Source organism: Chiloscyllium punctatum, chromosome 42 (assembly GCF_047496795.1).
Source record: "Chiloscyllium punctatum isolate Juve2018m chromosome 42, sChiPun1.3, whole genome shotgun sequence".
Taxonomy (NCBI): Eukaryota; Metazoa; Chordata; class Chondrichthyes; order Orectolobiformes; family Hemiscylliidae; genus Chiloscyllium; species Chiloscyllium punctatum.
In genome coordinates, this window is record NC_092780.1 from 67,253,538 (window position 1) to 67,266,037 (window position 12,500).

Sequence of the window (12,500 nt, forward strand, 5' to 3'; positions counted from 1 at the left end):
GATGACCTCACCTGAAATCCTCCGGTTTTACCCGAACGTGGTACTGGGTAGGACTTGTTTCATGGGGATTGTTGCCACTAATCTTCCTTCCCTTTGTCTTGGGTCTATTTGGTGATTATTGATTCATCACCAGACAGTATCTACAGATGAGACCTGCTTCTTGGACAGCAAGATGGTTTCTTGCATAATAGCAGGAAATATCACAAGAAAGAAGTAATTACTAGAACATTGGAGGTAGTCCAGATCTATCTGAAAGTGGGTGGATGGGGAGCACTGCCTTGTGTTCACCCACAGACTGTGTGAGACCTCGGTGGAATGGGTGAAGTCAATGTCCACCATGAACATTAATCTCTTCAGAACAATTACCTTCTTCATGGCATGATGGCTCAGTGGTTAGCACTGCTGCCTCACATCGCCAGGGACCTGGGTTCGAGTCCAGCCTCAGGCGACTGTGTGGAGTTTGCATGTTCTCCCCTGTGTCTGCATGGGTTTCCTCCCTCAATCCAATGATGTGCAGGTTAGGGTGGATTGGCCGTGGCAAATTGCCCCATAGTGTTCAGGGATGCCCAGGCTAGGTGAGTTAGGGGATTGGGCCTGGGCAGGAGGCTCTTCTGAGGGTCGGTGTGGACTCAATTGGCTGAATGGCCTGCTTCCACACTGTAGGGATTCTATGATTGCATGCCCTTCCTCCATTCTCTAACCCCTCCTTTCCTTATCTATCCTCTCCCTCCCTGAATGTTCCAGTGTGACCAGATCCCTGCTCCTGAAAAAGCTGCTCTGGATAATTATTCCATTAGATTGTACAGTCACTGTCTCCACACCCAATCACTGCCAACAGCCATGATTCACAGTCAGGTTATTCAACCATGGGGTGCATCATGGTCAAACCTGACATTTACCTCACTGGATGTCCAAATGCACAGCGGCTGCCAGTGGGTGAGGAACATTGCCAGTGGGTGGGGAGCACTGCCAGTGGGTGGGGAGCACTGCCAGTGGGTGGGGAGCATTGCCAGTAGGTGGGGAGCACTGTCAGTGGGTGAGAATCACTGCCAGTAGGTGAGAATCACTGCCAGTAGGTGAGGAACATTGCCAGTGGGTGAGAATCACTGCCAGTGGGTGAGGAGCACTGCCAGTGGGTGGGGAGCACTGCCAGTGGGTGAGAATCACTGCCAGTGGGTGAGGAACATTGCCAGTGGGTGAGGAGCACTGCCAGTGGGTGGGGAGCACTGCCAGTGGGTGAGAATCACTGCCAGTGGGTGAGGAACATTGCCAGTGGGTGAGAATCACTGCCAGTGAGTGAGGAACATTGCCAGTAGGTGAGAATCACTGCCAGTGGGTGGGGAGCACTGCCAGTGGGTGAGAATTGCTGCCAGTGTGTGAGGAGCACTGCCAGTGGATGTGGAGCACTGCCAGTGGGTGTGGATGCCTGCCAGTGGGTGGGGAGCTCTGCCAGTGGGCGAGGAGCACTGCCAGTGTGTGAGGAGCACTGCCAGTGTGTGAGGAGCTCTGCCAGTGGGTGGGGAGCACTGCCAGTGGGTGAGGAGCACTGCCAGTGTGTGAGGAGCACTGCCAGTGGGTGAGGAGCACTGCCAGTGGGTGGGGAGCACTGCCAGTGGGTGAGGAGCTCTGCCAGTGGGCGAGGAGCAGTACCAGTGGGTGAGGAGCACTGCCAGTGGGTGAGGAGCACTGCCAGTGGGTGGGGAGCACTGCCAGTGGGTGAGGAGCTCTGCCAGTGGGCGAGGAGCAGTACCAGTGGGTGAGGAGCACTGCTAGTGGGTGGGGAGCTCTGCCAGTGGGCGAGGAGCAGTGTCAGTGGGTGGGGAGCAGTGCCAGTGGGTGGGGAGCTCTGCCAGTGGGCGAGGAGCAGTGCCAGTGGGTGAGGAGCACTGCCAGTGGGTGAGGAGCACTGCCAGTGGGTGGGGAGCACTGCCAGTGCAGTGAAGGTCATTGCCGGTGGGTTGAGGGTCAGACATAACCTTCATGTAGAGAGACAGCTGCTTATGTTGAAACAGCTGAGGACCCCCGAACCGCAGTGAGAGATTTTATTCCTCACTCTAATCTTTCACAATTACATCATAGTCTGTTTGAAGCCAGAAAGCCATTTCAGGATCTTCCTGAGTGTGAGCACTCTGCTCTAACTGTCAGCCTCAATCAACTAGCTGTTTACTCAAAACTGTCCTGAGATAGATCAGCCGAATCCTGGCTCCCCGTGGAATCTGTGAGGGATAGTAACGGTCACTGCACTGACCAGCTTTCTCTCTCTCACTCACTCATTTTTCCCTTTTCATTCTGGTTTGGATCATTCTTTGCTCTTCATTGTTCTCTGGCCAGTGTTCCGATCTGGCTACACAATCATATGCTTTTTCTTTGAGGTTAAAACACTAACATTTTGAGTTAACCACAGATGGTGGGTCTATTCCTTGGAGATTTTAATCCTCTTTAGGATGTGTCTGTTCAATGTAATCTGAAATACCCGTTGAAGCATCTGTCTGTTGCAGATCCTGTGCAGAGCAGATCTATACCCACAGGCCTCCTCAAAATCCTTAATTAAAATAACCCACCACAAATCACTTAAATGATTGAATCTCCTCATATCTTAGCAACAACGTCTGAGTAGCTAATGTAAGGTGTGCCTAATTGCAATCAACTAGATCTTGTGAATGCAACAGTCTTTTCTTGTTAATAGTTGATTCTCTACCATGTTAAAACAAATAGACCCTTAGACCCAGTCAAATAAAGATGATCGGTAGCACAAAAGAACACACCGTCACCCCATTGGCAGGCTCAGTGGTCTTCAGGCTGTGGTAAATACTTTTGAATCAAGCTGCCCACAAATCTTATCACACATCTCTCCAAGAGGTGGGTCTTGAACGTGGGGCTCCCAACTCAGGTAGGGACCCTGAAACCGAGCCACACGACCCCTCTCAGGCTTTTGCGTAGGGAGGTAAGTGCAGTGATTGTAACAAGAATCTGCCAGGGCACCTCATAGAATAGGAGTTCCCTGATTGGGGCTGTTAACCTGGCTCAATCAGGGAGCCATGACTGACAGAGATAAACAGGAGTGTCAGAGGTCCTGCTCACTCTGAAAGCTGCCTCTGAGGGAGCTGGGTCAGTGGTGAAGGACTCTCCATTTTGTGTTAGGGAGGTGACTGACTCTGTGCTGTCTGGGCCACAGTCTGTATGTTGCTGCTGTCGGGTTTCTACAAAGGAGCAGAATTTTATTTTTTCTCTTCCCTCTTGTTCCCGGTAGATTTTGTTGATTTCTGGTTTTCTTTATTGTTTGTTGTGGTTATTTGTTCTGGGTTTCTTTCTGTTTATTATCTTTAGTTTGAGCTGTGCTCAGCTGCACAGGTAGCTACTACCATCACCTGCACTGCAGCTGCTGCCTGGGCCTGCTCCTCCCACTGCAGCCTGGGCCTTGCCTACACCTCAGCACTGCAGCTGCCTGGGGCCTACCTCCACTGCTGCTGCTTGGGCCCACCAACACCCAGGACTGTTGCTGTCACTGCCCCAGCCTCCCAGTGTTGTGACTGCCATCGCCTGAGGCCCACACAGAGGGAGAATACCTGGGATCACCCAGCAGCATAAAGCGGCAAGCTCTAACCTATCAGGCCCAGCTGCTGCCTTATGCTTGGCTGCTCCAACCCCAGCTGCAACCCCGACCCCTTCAGGCACCTGACTAAACGCCTGGGGGTCAAGGCCTATCCCCACCTCAACATGACCATCGAGGCCTGCAGTAAGGCCATGGCTAGTGTGGTCAGCCCACTGACCATCGTCGCTGCGGCCCGGATGTACGGGAAGGCCGTGTTTTTCCTAAAGACCGAGCAGGCGGTCCACCTGGCTGTGGAGAGGGGGCTCGCGGTGGGCGGGACACATTTGCCCGTCGACCCTCTGGAGGTTACGGCCCAGAGGGTCGTGATCTCCAACGTCCCGCCCTTCATTGCCAGTGAGCTCCTTCTCCCCCATCTTCAAATTCTGGGGAAATCCGGTCGGGTGTCTAACCGCTCCTGCTCGGTCTGAAGGACCCTGCCCTCCGGCACATTTACTCCTTCGATGCCAGGAGTCTGGCCCGGGAGGAGGTCACGGAGGGCTCTTTTATAAAAAAGGAAAACAAACAGGAGTGTCGGAGGTTCTGTTCACTCTGAGGGAGCTGGATCCGTGTAACTGTCTCTCCACCTGTTAATAAAAGGGGGACTTGGTGATGGGATACCGGCCTCTGTGGAGTTATTTCAATGAGGGTGTGAAAGAGTTAATGCCGAGGACAGTATTAAACACAATGATGTCATGTGCAGGCTTGAGCAAGAGAACAGTTTTGAAATTTGAAGCAGTAAGGATCTAACATGGAGGTCTCCCTCATGGTGTCAGTGACAACATCTGTCATACTAATGTAACTTGTAGGATCCCTACAGTGTGGATAGAGACCATTCAGTCCATGGAGTCCCCAAAGTGCATCATGCATGCCCTGTAACCCTGCATTCCCCATGGCCAATCCCACCCTGACCTGCACATCGTTGGTCTGTGGGAGGAAACCAGAGCAGCCGGAGGAAACTCACACAGACACGGGGAGAAGGTGCAAACTCCACACAGTCACCTGAGGTCCCGGGTCCCTGGTGCTGTGAGGCAGCGGTGCTGACCACTGAGCTGATAGCGTGTGATAAACTACTCCTTGTTTAATACAGCAGCCTCTCCCCATTAGGCCACCAGGTGGGGATTCACCAGAGCACCTGGTGCCAGCCAGAAGACTAGACAGCAAAAAGGTGAAGGTTAGAAGAACCATCAGACAAAGCTTTAAGAGAGCAGCTCTTGCACATTGAAAGAGCAGAACCCTAAAGAATGCTGCTAAAAATATTTTCATGGTCAGATTGTACAAGACAAGGAACATACAGTCCGTTGTGAAATGTAATCCAGCCCTGGTAAGAGACTGCTCTGACGAAGAATGATCTAGATTGGAAACGTTAGCTTGCTCTCTCTCCACAGATGCTGCCTGACCCACTGTGAGCTCCAGCATTATTAATCTTCTGGTTAAGAGATGGTCTGCAATGGGAGATTCAGCAACTCCCAAGAGTTGGAGTATCCAGCCATTCCAAAACGAGTCCAAACTGTATCATGGGGCAATGAGCTGCAGGAACAGTTCTGAGTTGGATTTTCAGTCAGTAAGTGAGCAGAGGTCAGAGGCTCTGTGGGTGAAGGTTAAAAGGACTGGTGATCAAGGGATCACTTTAAAATGGTGCAATAATCCAGCTGGGAAAAGTTAGAAGTGGAAAACCATTTGCTTCCAGCTCAGACTGAACACTGTCACTATAGGGCATGACTGTAGACAGGGAACTCCAGCATTGAAGAAGCCATTTAAATGAGGTTTCCGATCTAGCAATGTTGCAAAGGCAGAATTAAGGGTACAAAGGGGCAATTTAGAAGCGTAAACAGACCAGGTCTAATGGAAGGAGGAAGTTGGGTGATTATCTGGTCACAGAAAAGGACTGAAATCCATTACTTAAACAATGGTAAACGCAGAAAGAACATGTTCAACCACAGACCGAGCCCAAATAAACCGTGAAAACTACGGGAATTATTAGCAGAGCCACAGGCAGTGTGAACTATCCAGGGAAACCTGTGGAATTATTGGGACTCATGGAGTCATGAAAAATGGGATTCGTTTTGTAAATCCATTCAAATAACAGGAATCGCTATTAAAGCCAAAGGCATTGGGATTCATTCAGTAAGGAAATGGAGACTATTGATCAAAGGTACGATTAGCAGGATTCATCGTGAAAAGCTATGAATAAAACTGAAATCATTCATATTGCTCATCAAAGGTAAGAATTCTCCCAAAGCCTGGGAAGCCCTACAGTGAGCAGTACACAGGAGCAGAGTTACCACACTGCTGTGGAGAATGGGGAGCTGGTGATCGTATTCTACTTAGATTCCCAGCATGCCACATCAAAGGTTATGCTGGGAGATACAAGTTTACGGTATGGGGGTATACTGTCAGCATGAGACAAGTTTCCTTTGCAAACTCAGCGACCATCTCCTGAACTCACATCCTTCTCTAGATTCTGACCTTTCTCCCATCACACCCTCTCCAACCACGGCCTGCCCATGAGGCACACTCCCCACTTCCCTCAACCCCATTCCCATCAGATACCAGCAGTTATTGTCAATGCCATGGAGCAAGGAAACCTCACAGGCACAAGCAGTGCCCAGCTACTAAAAAAGAGAATGTTTTACCTCTGTCACTTGTAGAAAATGTGCAGAAATAGACCAGAGACACAGAACAGCAAGAAGTCAACTATTTATTCAAGGATTTCATGAGGCAGAACTTAGAACATTACAGGACAGTACAGGCCCTTCGGCCCTCGATGTTGTGCTGACCTGTGGAACCAATCTGAAGCCCATCTAACCTACACTATTCCATTCTCGTCCATATGTTTATCCAATGACCATTTAAGTGCCCTTAAAGTTGGCAAGAACAGGCTACAACAGAAGAAAAGTATCCATAAATGGGAATGAAGTGACCCACATCCAACATTTTGGCATGAAGGTATTTATGACAGTGGACATTACATTAATATTAAAGTTTGAAATAGTTGCATGTCAAATTATATTATCCAATAGTGTGCCACAGGTGAAGACACACAGTTTGCAGCCTACAACAAGGGAACTGCATGGTTTAGGAGGAATCCCAGTTAAGGTGGAAGGTATGCCACTAGGAATCAGATAAATTAGGTCTTTCTACTCTTGAGAATGAATGCATGCTTTGACCTCGACCTTCATCCAATGGCAGAAAGGGTTAAATTAATCAAAGGGAAAAAACCAAATGGTCAAGGAAAAGCAGATCAAAGGGATTTTTTTTTAAACCGATCAAAGAACAATTTGGCTTCCCAGATGTATGGTGGACCTCAGTAGAGGACAGGATCCATTGAGATTACAGATGTTGGCAAAGGAAATTGTCTCATGCTGTCAGGAAGAGATCGTGGACAGTGAGCCATTGGCTATGACAGAATCAGGGCATTACTCAAACATTTTGCCTTTTGATAGTATACCCCCATACCGTAAACTTGTATCTCCCAGCATAACCTTTGATGTGGCATGCTGGGAATCTAAGTAGAATACGATCACCAGCTCCCCATTCTCCACAGCAGTGTGGTAACTCTGCTCCTGTGTACTGCTCACTGTAGGGCTTCCCAGGCTTTGGGAGAATTCTTACCTAAGTGAACAATACATGGTGTAAGTGAGAATGCTGGCAGCAGGTCTTTGGGTGTTTCCGGAGAAAACAGGTGGGAAGTTCTCCAGCAATGCTCAAACACCAGAGAGAGAGCAAGTGAATTCACCCAATAACTCCCTCCCCACCATAAAGGCCCCAAAATGTCCAGGAAATTCCAATCATGGGGTCCCATTGTAGGCAATGGACCAAGTGAGTGCAGATTAATGGGATTCATGTAGTTTGGTGTCTGTTTGTCAGCATTGGGTTGAAGGGCTTGTTTCTGTGTTACTCTGACTTTGATGACTCTCTGTATGTGGAACTGTCAGGATTGGTAAGAGATGCTCTATAAAGAACAGTATGATTCTCTTCTGAGAGAGAGAGAGATGGGGTCTAATAGGGAGAGAGGATGTGGTAGGGAGAGGGAGTGCATTGGGGAGAGAGGGGCTGCAGTGGGGAGGGGTATTAAACATTTCAACAAAAGAGTACTCAGCCACCAGTCTACAAGAAAACACAAAATCACTGAGGTAATGATTCCTTGCAAAAGAGTGTGGAGTCTCTAGTTTAAGACTGTAGAAGTTCAGGAGCTACTATCTGGGTGAAAATTTAGTGGATGCTACTGTTTTCATGTGTTGTCATACCTCAAAGTGATTCACACACTGTGAATTACTTGAGATGCTGTAGTTGCGTTAGTAATCTGCATTCGATTCCAGCCTCGGGCAACTGTCTACGTGGAGTTTGTACATTCTCCCTGTGTCTGTATCTGGGTGCTCCAGTCTCCTCCCACAAATCAAAGATGTGCAGGTTAGGTGAATGGGCCGAGCTAAATTGCCCCTAGTGTTCCGGGATGTGTAGGGTGCAGAGTAATAGGGTCGGGGAATGGGTCTGGGTGGTTTGCTGTTCAGAGGGTCAGTGTAGACTTTGTGCCATGAGGCCTGTTTCCACACTGTAAGGATTCTGTGATTCTCACTAATCTGCAAAAGTATGTTTTACATCATGGCTTTTGTGTGGAAGTTTCTGTCTTTTTTTTTGTTACCAAGTGTGTATTGCGAACATTGACTTGTGCCAATATAAATACTGTGACTACAAACTGTGATTTTTGAACAAAATAGAATGTATCTGTAAAGAAACATCTTGGATGAAATGATTCACCCCATAGATTTATATGTATGTGCATGTGCGTGAGTGGGTGAGAGAGTGTAATAAGTAATTGAAAATTGTACCAATTAATTAAGATATAGAGACCATAACAATTTATCAAGGTGATGGTGTCAAAACAGGGCAGGAAGGAAGACTATAACCTGGTGTCGTGTCAGTTTGGACTTTGCCCCACCCTTGTCCAACACTGGCACCTCCACCATCATCTCCCAAGATTAAAGCTCTCATTGTGTGTTGTGTCTTTAATGGATGGCAAGGATTATTGTGCATTTTGATGAATTCCTCAAATTCTGCCTATGTGAGTCCAAACACCGCTATGTCAGCACAAGCAGAAATGATATTGTTACCATGCAAGCACACCAAACCTTTTCATTCATCAGCATCTATGGTTGATCTGGATAATGAACAGGTACACCCAACCGCTGTAAACTGTGATCTTTTGCTATAAATTCTGTGTGCTATTGATCCTGCCCCTGACAAAGGAGCAGTGCTCTGAAAGCTGGCAAAATACTTCCAAATAAACCTGTTGCATTGTAACCTGGTGTTGTGTGATTTTTAACTTGATAAACTCTGTGTCTGTGTCTGCTGCTCTCTCACTGCACCCAATGAAGGGGCTGTGTTCTGAAAGCTTGTGATTTTAAATCAACCTGTTGGACTATAACCTACGGTCATGTGATTTCTGACTTCTAGATATTAATGTTCCTCAAAAGTATCTATGTAAAAGCATCAACATACCTCCTAAAACCAATATCAAAACACACAGGAAATAATAGAAATGTAATGCAGGGGGCATATACATTGCTGTTAGACTTTACTTACAGAATCAATACTCAGACATTGAGCAGATCGAGGTGTTCGAGGACTTTTTTGCCAGTTTACCAAAAGCGCTGGTAGATTAAGATGCCAATTAAAACAAAGTTTGCTATATATCAGCAAATAAAGGAGCAAGTGAGAAGAAACCTTGAAAATCAGAAATTAGCCCTCGAGAAAATTTCCAAAAGAATTTGAACAGTACGATGATGAATCCTGCTGCCCTTGAAGCAATGAAACTGTGTAATCACTGGATTTGGAGTGATCATTTACAATGATTACCTTGCCCTGGATGAAGCACAAAATTCCTCTCAGCCTTTGTCGATCTGCCTCTTGTGTGGTGTGCTCCCAATCTCTGCCCCATAGCCATTCCCTACTTACCGCATTCATGTCAATCCCATTGGTGTATGACCAGGCATGCTGAAAATACTCCTCCAATCTCTGCCGCAGTGGATTGGGAATCTGATGGAAGCGGATAAATTCCTTCACTCGGAGCATCTGGGTGTGGTAGCGGGCGGTGCCGGAATATAATCGCTGGATAATCGCAGAGACATTCCCGAAAATACTGGCATACATCAGTGCTGGGAGACAGGGACAAGAAGTCAAAGTTCAATCATTCATAACCAAGGTTACACGGAATGAGTTTTCCTTTGCCAAGCACCTGTCTTAAATATGGTACAGCCGTCATTAGTAACTAACTTTTTACCCTAAATGAGCCAGGAGATGGACAAGATTGAGACAGGCATTGGGATAAGGCATTGGGATGAGGCACTGGGATAATGCACTGGGATAATGCACTGGGAACACTGCTGGGATGAGGCATTGGTAACACTGCCTGGGATGAGGCTTTGGGAACACTGCTGGGATAAGGCTTTGGAATTATGTTAAAGGTGGGACAAGGGAATGGGGGTTAGTGGGAAATGACAGGGGTGTGAACGGAGGGGTATGAGACAGGGAAGTGGGTAGGCTGGATGTAGGAAATGATACAGCCATGATTGTGTGTGGAGTAATGGGGATGGTGTAGGGAGTGATGGGGGTGGTGTAGGGAGTGATGGGGGTGGTGTAGGGAGTGATGGGGATGGTGTAGGGAGTGATGGGGACGGTGTAGGGAGTGATGGGGGTGGTGTGGAGAGTGATGGGGATGGTGTAGGGAGTGATGGGGATGGTGTAGGGAGTGATGGGGGTGGTGTGGAGAGTGATGGGGGTGGTGTGGAGAGTGATGGGGGTGGTGTGGATAGTGATGGGGACGGTGTAGGGAGTGATGGGGACGGTGTAGGGAGTGATGGGGGTGGTGTGGAGAGTGATGGGGGTGGTGTGGAGAGTGATGGGGGTGGTGTGGATAGTGATGGGGACGGTGTAGGGAGTGATGGGGACGGTGTAGGGAGTGATGGGGACGGTGTAGGGAGTGATGGGGGTGGTGTGGAGAGTGATGGGGGTGGTGTAGGGAGTGATGGGGACGGTGTAGGGAGTGATGGGGGTGGTGTGGATAGTGATGGGGACGGTGTAGGGAGTGATGGGGGTGGTGTGGAGAGTGATTGCGATGATGTAGGGAGTGATCGCAATGGTGTAGGGAGTGGTGGGGATGGCGTAGGGACTGATGGAGATGGCGTAGAGAGTGTTGGGATGGTGCAGGGAGAGATGGGAATGGTGCAGGGAGAGATGGGAATGGTGTAGAGAGTGATGGGGATGATGTAGGGAGTGATGGGGACGGTGTAGGGAGTGATGGGGATGGTGTAGGGACTGATGGAGATGGTGTAGGGAGTGATGGGGACAGTGTAGGGAGTGATGGGGATGGTGTAGGGACTGATGGAGATGGTGTAGAGAGTGTTGGGATGGTGCAGGGAGAGATGGGAATGGTGTAGAGAGTGGTGGAATTGTGCAGATGGTGATGGGGATGGTGTGGAAGTTGATGGGGTTGGTTTAGTGTTAGGGGATGGTATACAGAGTGATGGAATGGTATAGATAGTGATAGGGACGGCCTACAGTGCAATGGGAACAGTGTAGAAGGTGATGGGATGACATAGAGAATGATGGGGATAGTGTAGGGAAGGGTGGGGGTAGTGTAGTGAGGGATGGGGACGGTGTAAGGAAAGATGGGGACGGTGTAGGGAGTGAGGGGGACGGTGTAGGGAAAGATGGGGATGGTGTAGGGAGTGAGGGGGACGGTGTAGGGAAAGATGGGGACGGTGTAGGGAGTGATAGGGATAGTGAAGGGGGTGATGGGATGGTGCAGGGAGTGATGGGGATGGTGTAAGGAGTGATAGGGATAGTGAAGGGGGTGATGGGACGGTGTAGGGAGTGATGGGGAAGGTGTAGGGAGTGATGGGGAAGGTGTAGGGAGTGATGGGGAAGGTGTAGGGAGTGATGGTGATGGTGTAGGGAGTGATGGGGACGGTGTAGGGAGTGATGGGGATTGGGAAGGGAGTGATGGGGAAGGTGTAGGGAGTGATGGGGATTGGGTAGGGAGTGATGGGGATGGTGTAGCGAGTGATGGGGGTGGTGTAGGGAGTGATGGGGACGGTGTAGGGAGTGATGGGGAAGGTGTAGGGAGTGATGGGGATTGGGTAGGGAGTGATGGGGGTGGTGTAGGGAGTGATGGGGAAGGTGTAGGGAGTGATGGGGATTGGGTAGGGAGTGATGGGGGTGGTGTAGGGAGTGATGGGGAAGGTGTAGGGAGTGATGGGGATTGGGTAGGGAGTGATGGGGGTGGTGTAGGGAGTGATGGGGAAGGTGTAGGGAGTGATGGGGATTGGGTAGGGAGTGATGGGGAAGGTGTAGGGAGTGATGGTGATGGTGTAGGGAGTGATGGTGATGGTGTAGCGAGTGATGGGGGTGGTGTCGGGAGTGATGGGGACAGTGTAGGGAGTGATGGGGATTGGGTAGGGAGTGATGGGGACGGTGTAGGGAGTGATGGGGACAGTGTAGGGAGTGATGGGGATTGGGTAGGGAGTGATGGGGACAGTGTAGGGAGTGATGGGGATTGGGTAGGGAGTGATGGGGACGGTGTAGGGAGTGATGGGGACGGTGTAGGGAGTGATGGTGATGGTGTAGCGAGTGATGGGGGTGGTGTAGGGAGTGATGGGGACGGTGTAGGGAGTGATGGGGATTGGGTAGGGAGTGATGGGGACGGTGTAGGGAGTGATGGGGACGGTGTAGGGAGTGATGGGGACGGTGTAGGGAGTGATGGGGATGGTGTAGGGAGTGATGGAGATTGGGTAGGTAGTGATGGGGAAGGTGTAGGGAGTGATGGGGATGGTGTAGGGAGTGATGGGGATTGAGTAGGGAGTGATGGTGATGGTGAAGGGAGTGATGGTGATGGTGTAGGGAGTGATGG

The 12,500-nt window shown here is 49.5% G+C and overlaps 1 protein-coding gene across 1 annotated transcript in view; it reads right to left on the reverse strand.

The window, feature by feature from the left end:
* The window catches only part of LOC140465578 (voltage-gated inwardly rectifying potassium channel KCNH6-like), a gene marked incomplete at its 5' end in the record, with an annotated part of 52,990 nt that overhangs the window by 38,497 nt on the left and 1,993 nt on the right, over positions 1-12,500 (reverse strand). Inside the window, one exon of the mRNA XM_072561120.1 lies at positions 9,548-9,747. Within this exon, the coding sequence (XP_072417221.1) occupies positions 9,548-9,747 (200 nt within the window). The remainder of the gene's footprint in view (positions 1-9,547; positions 9,748-12,500) is intronic.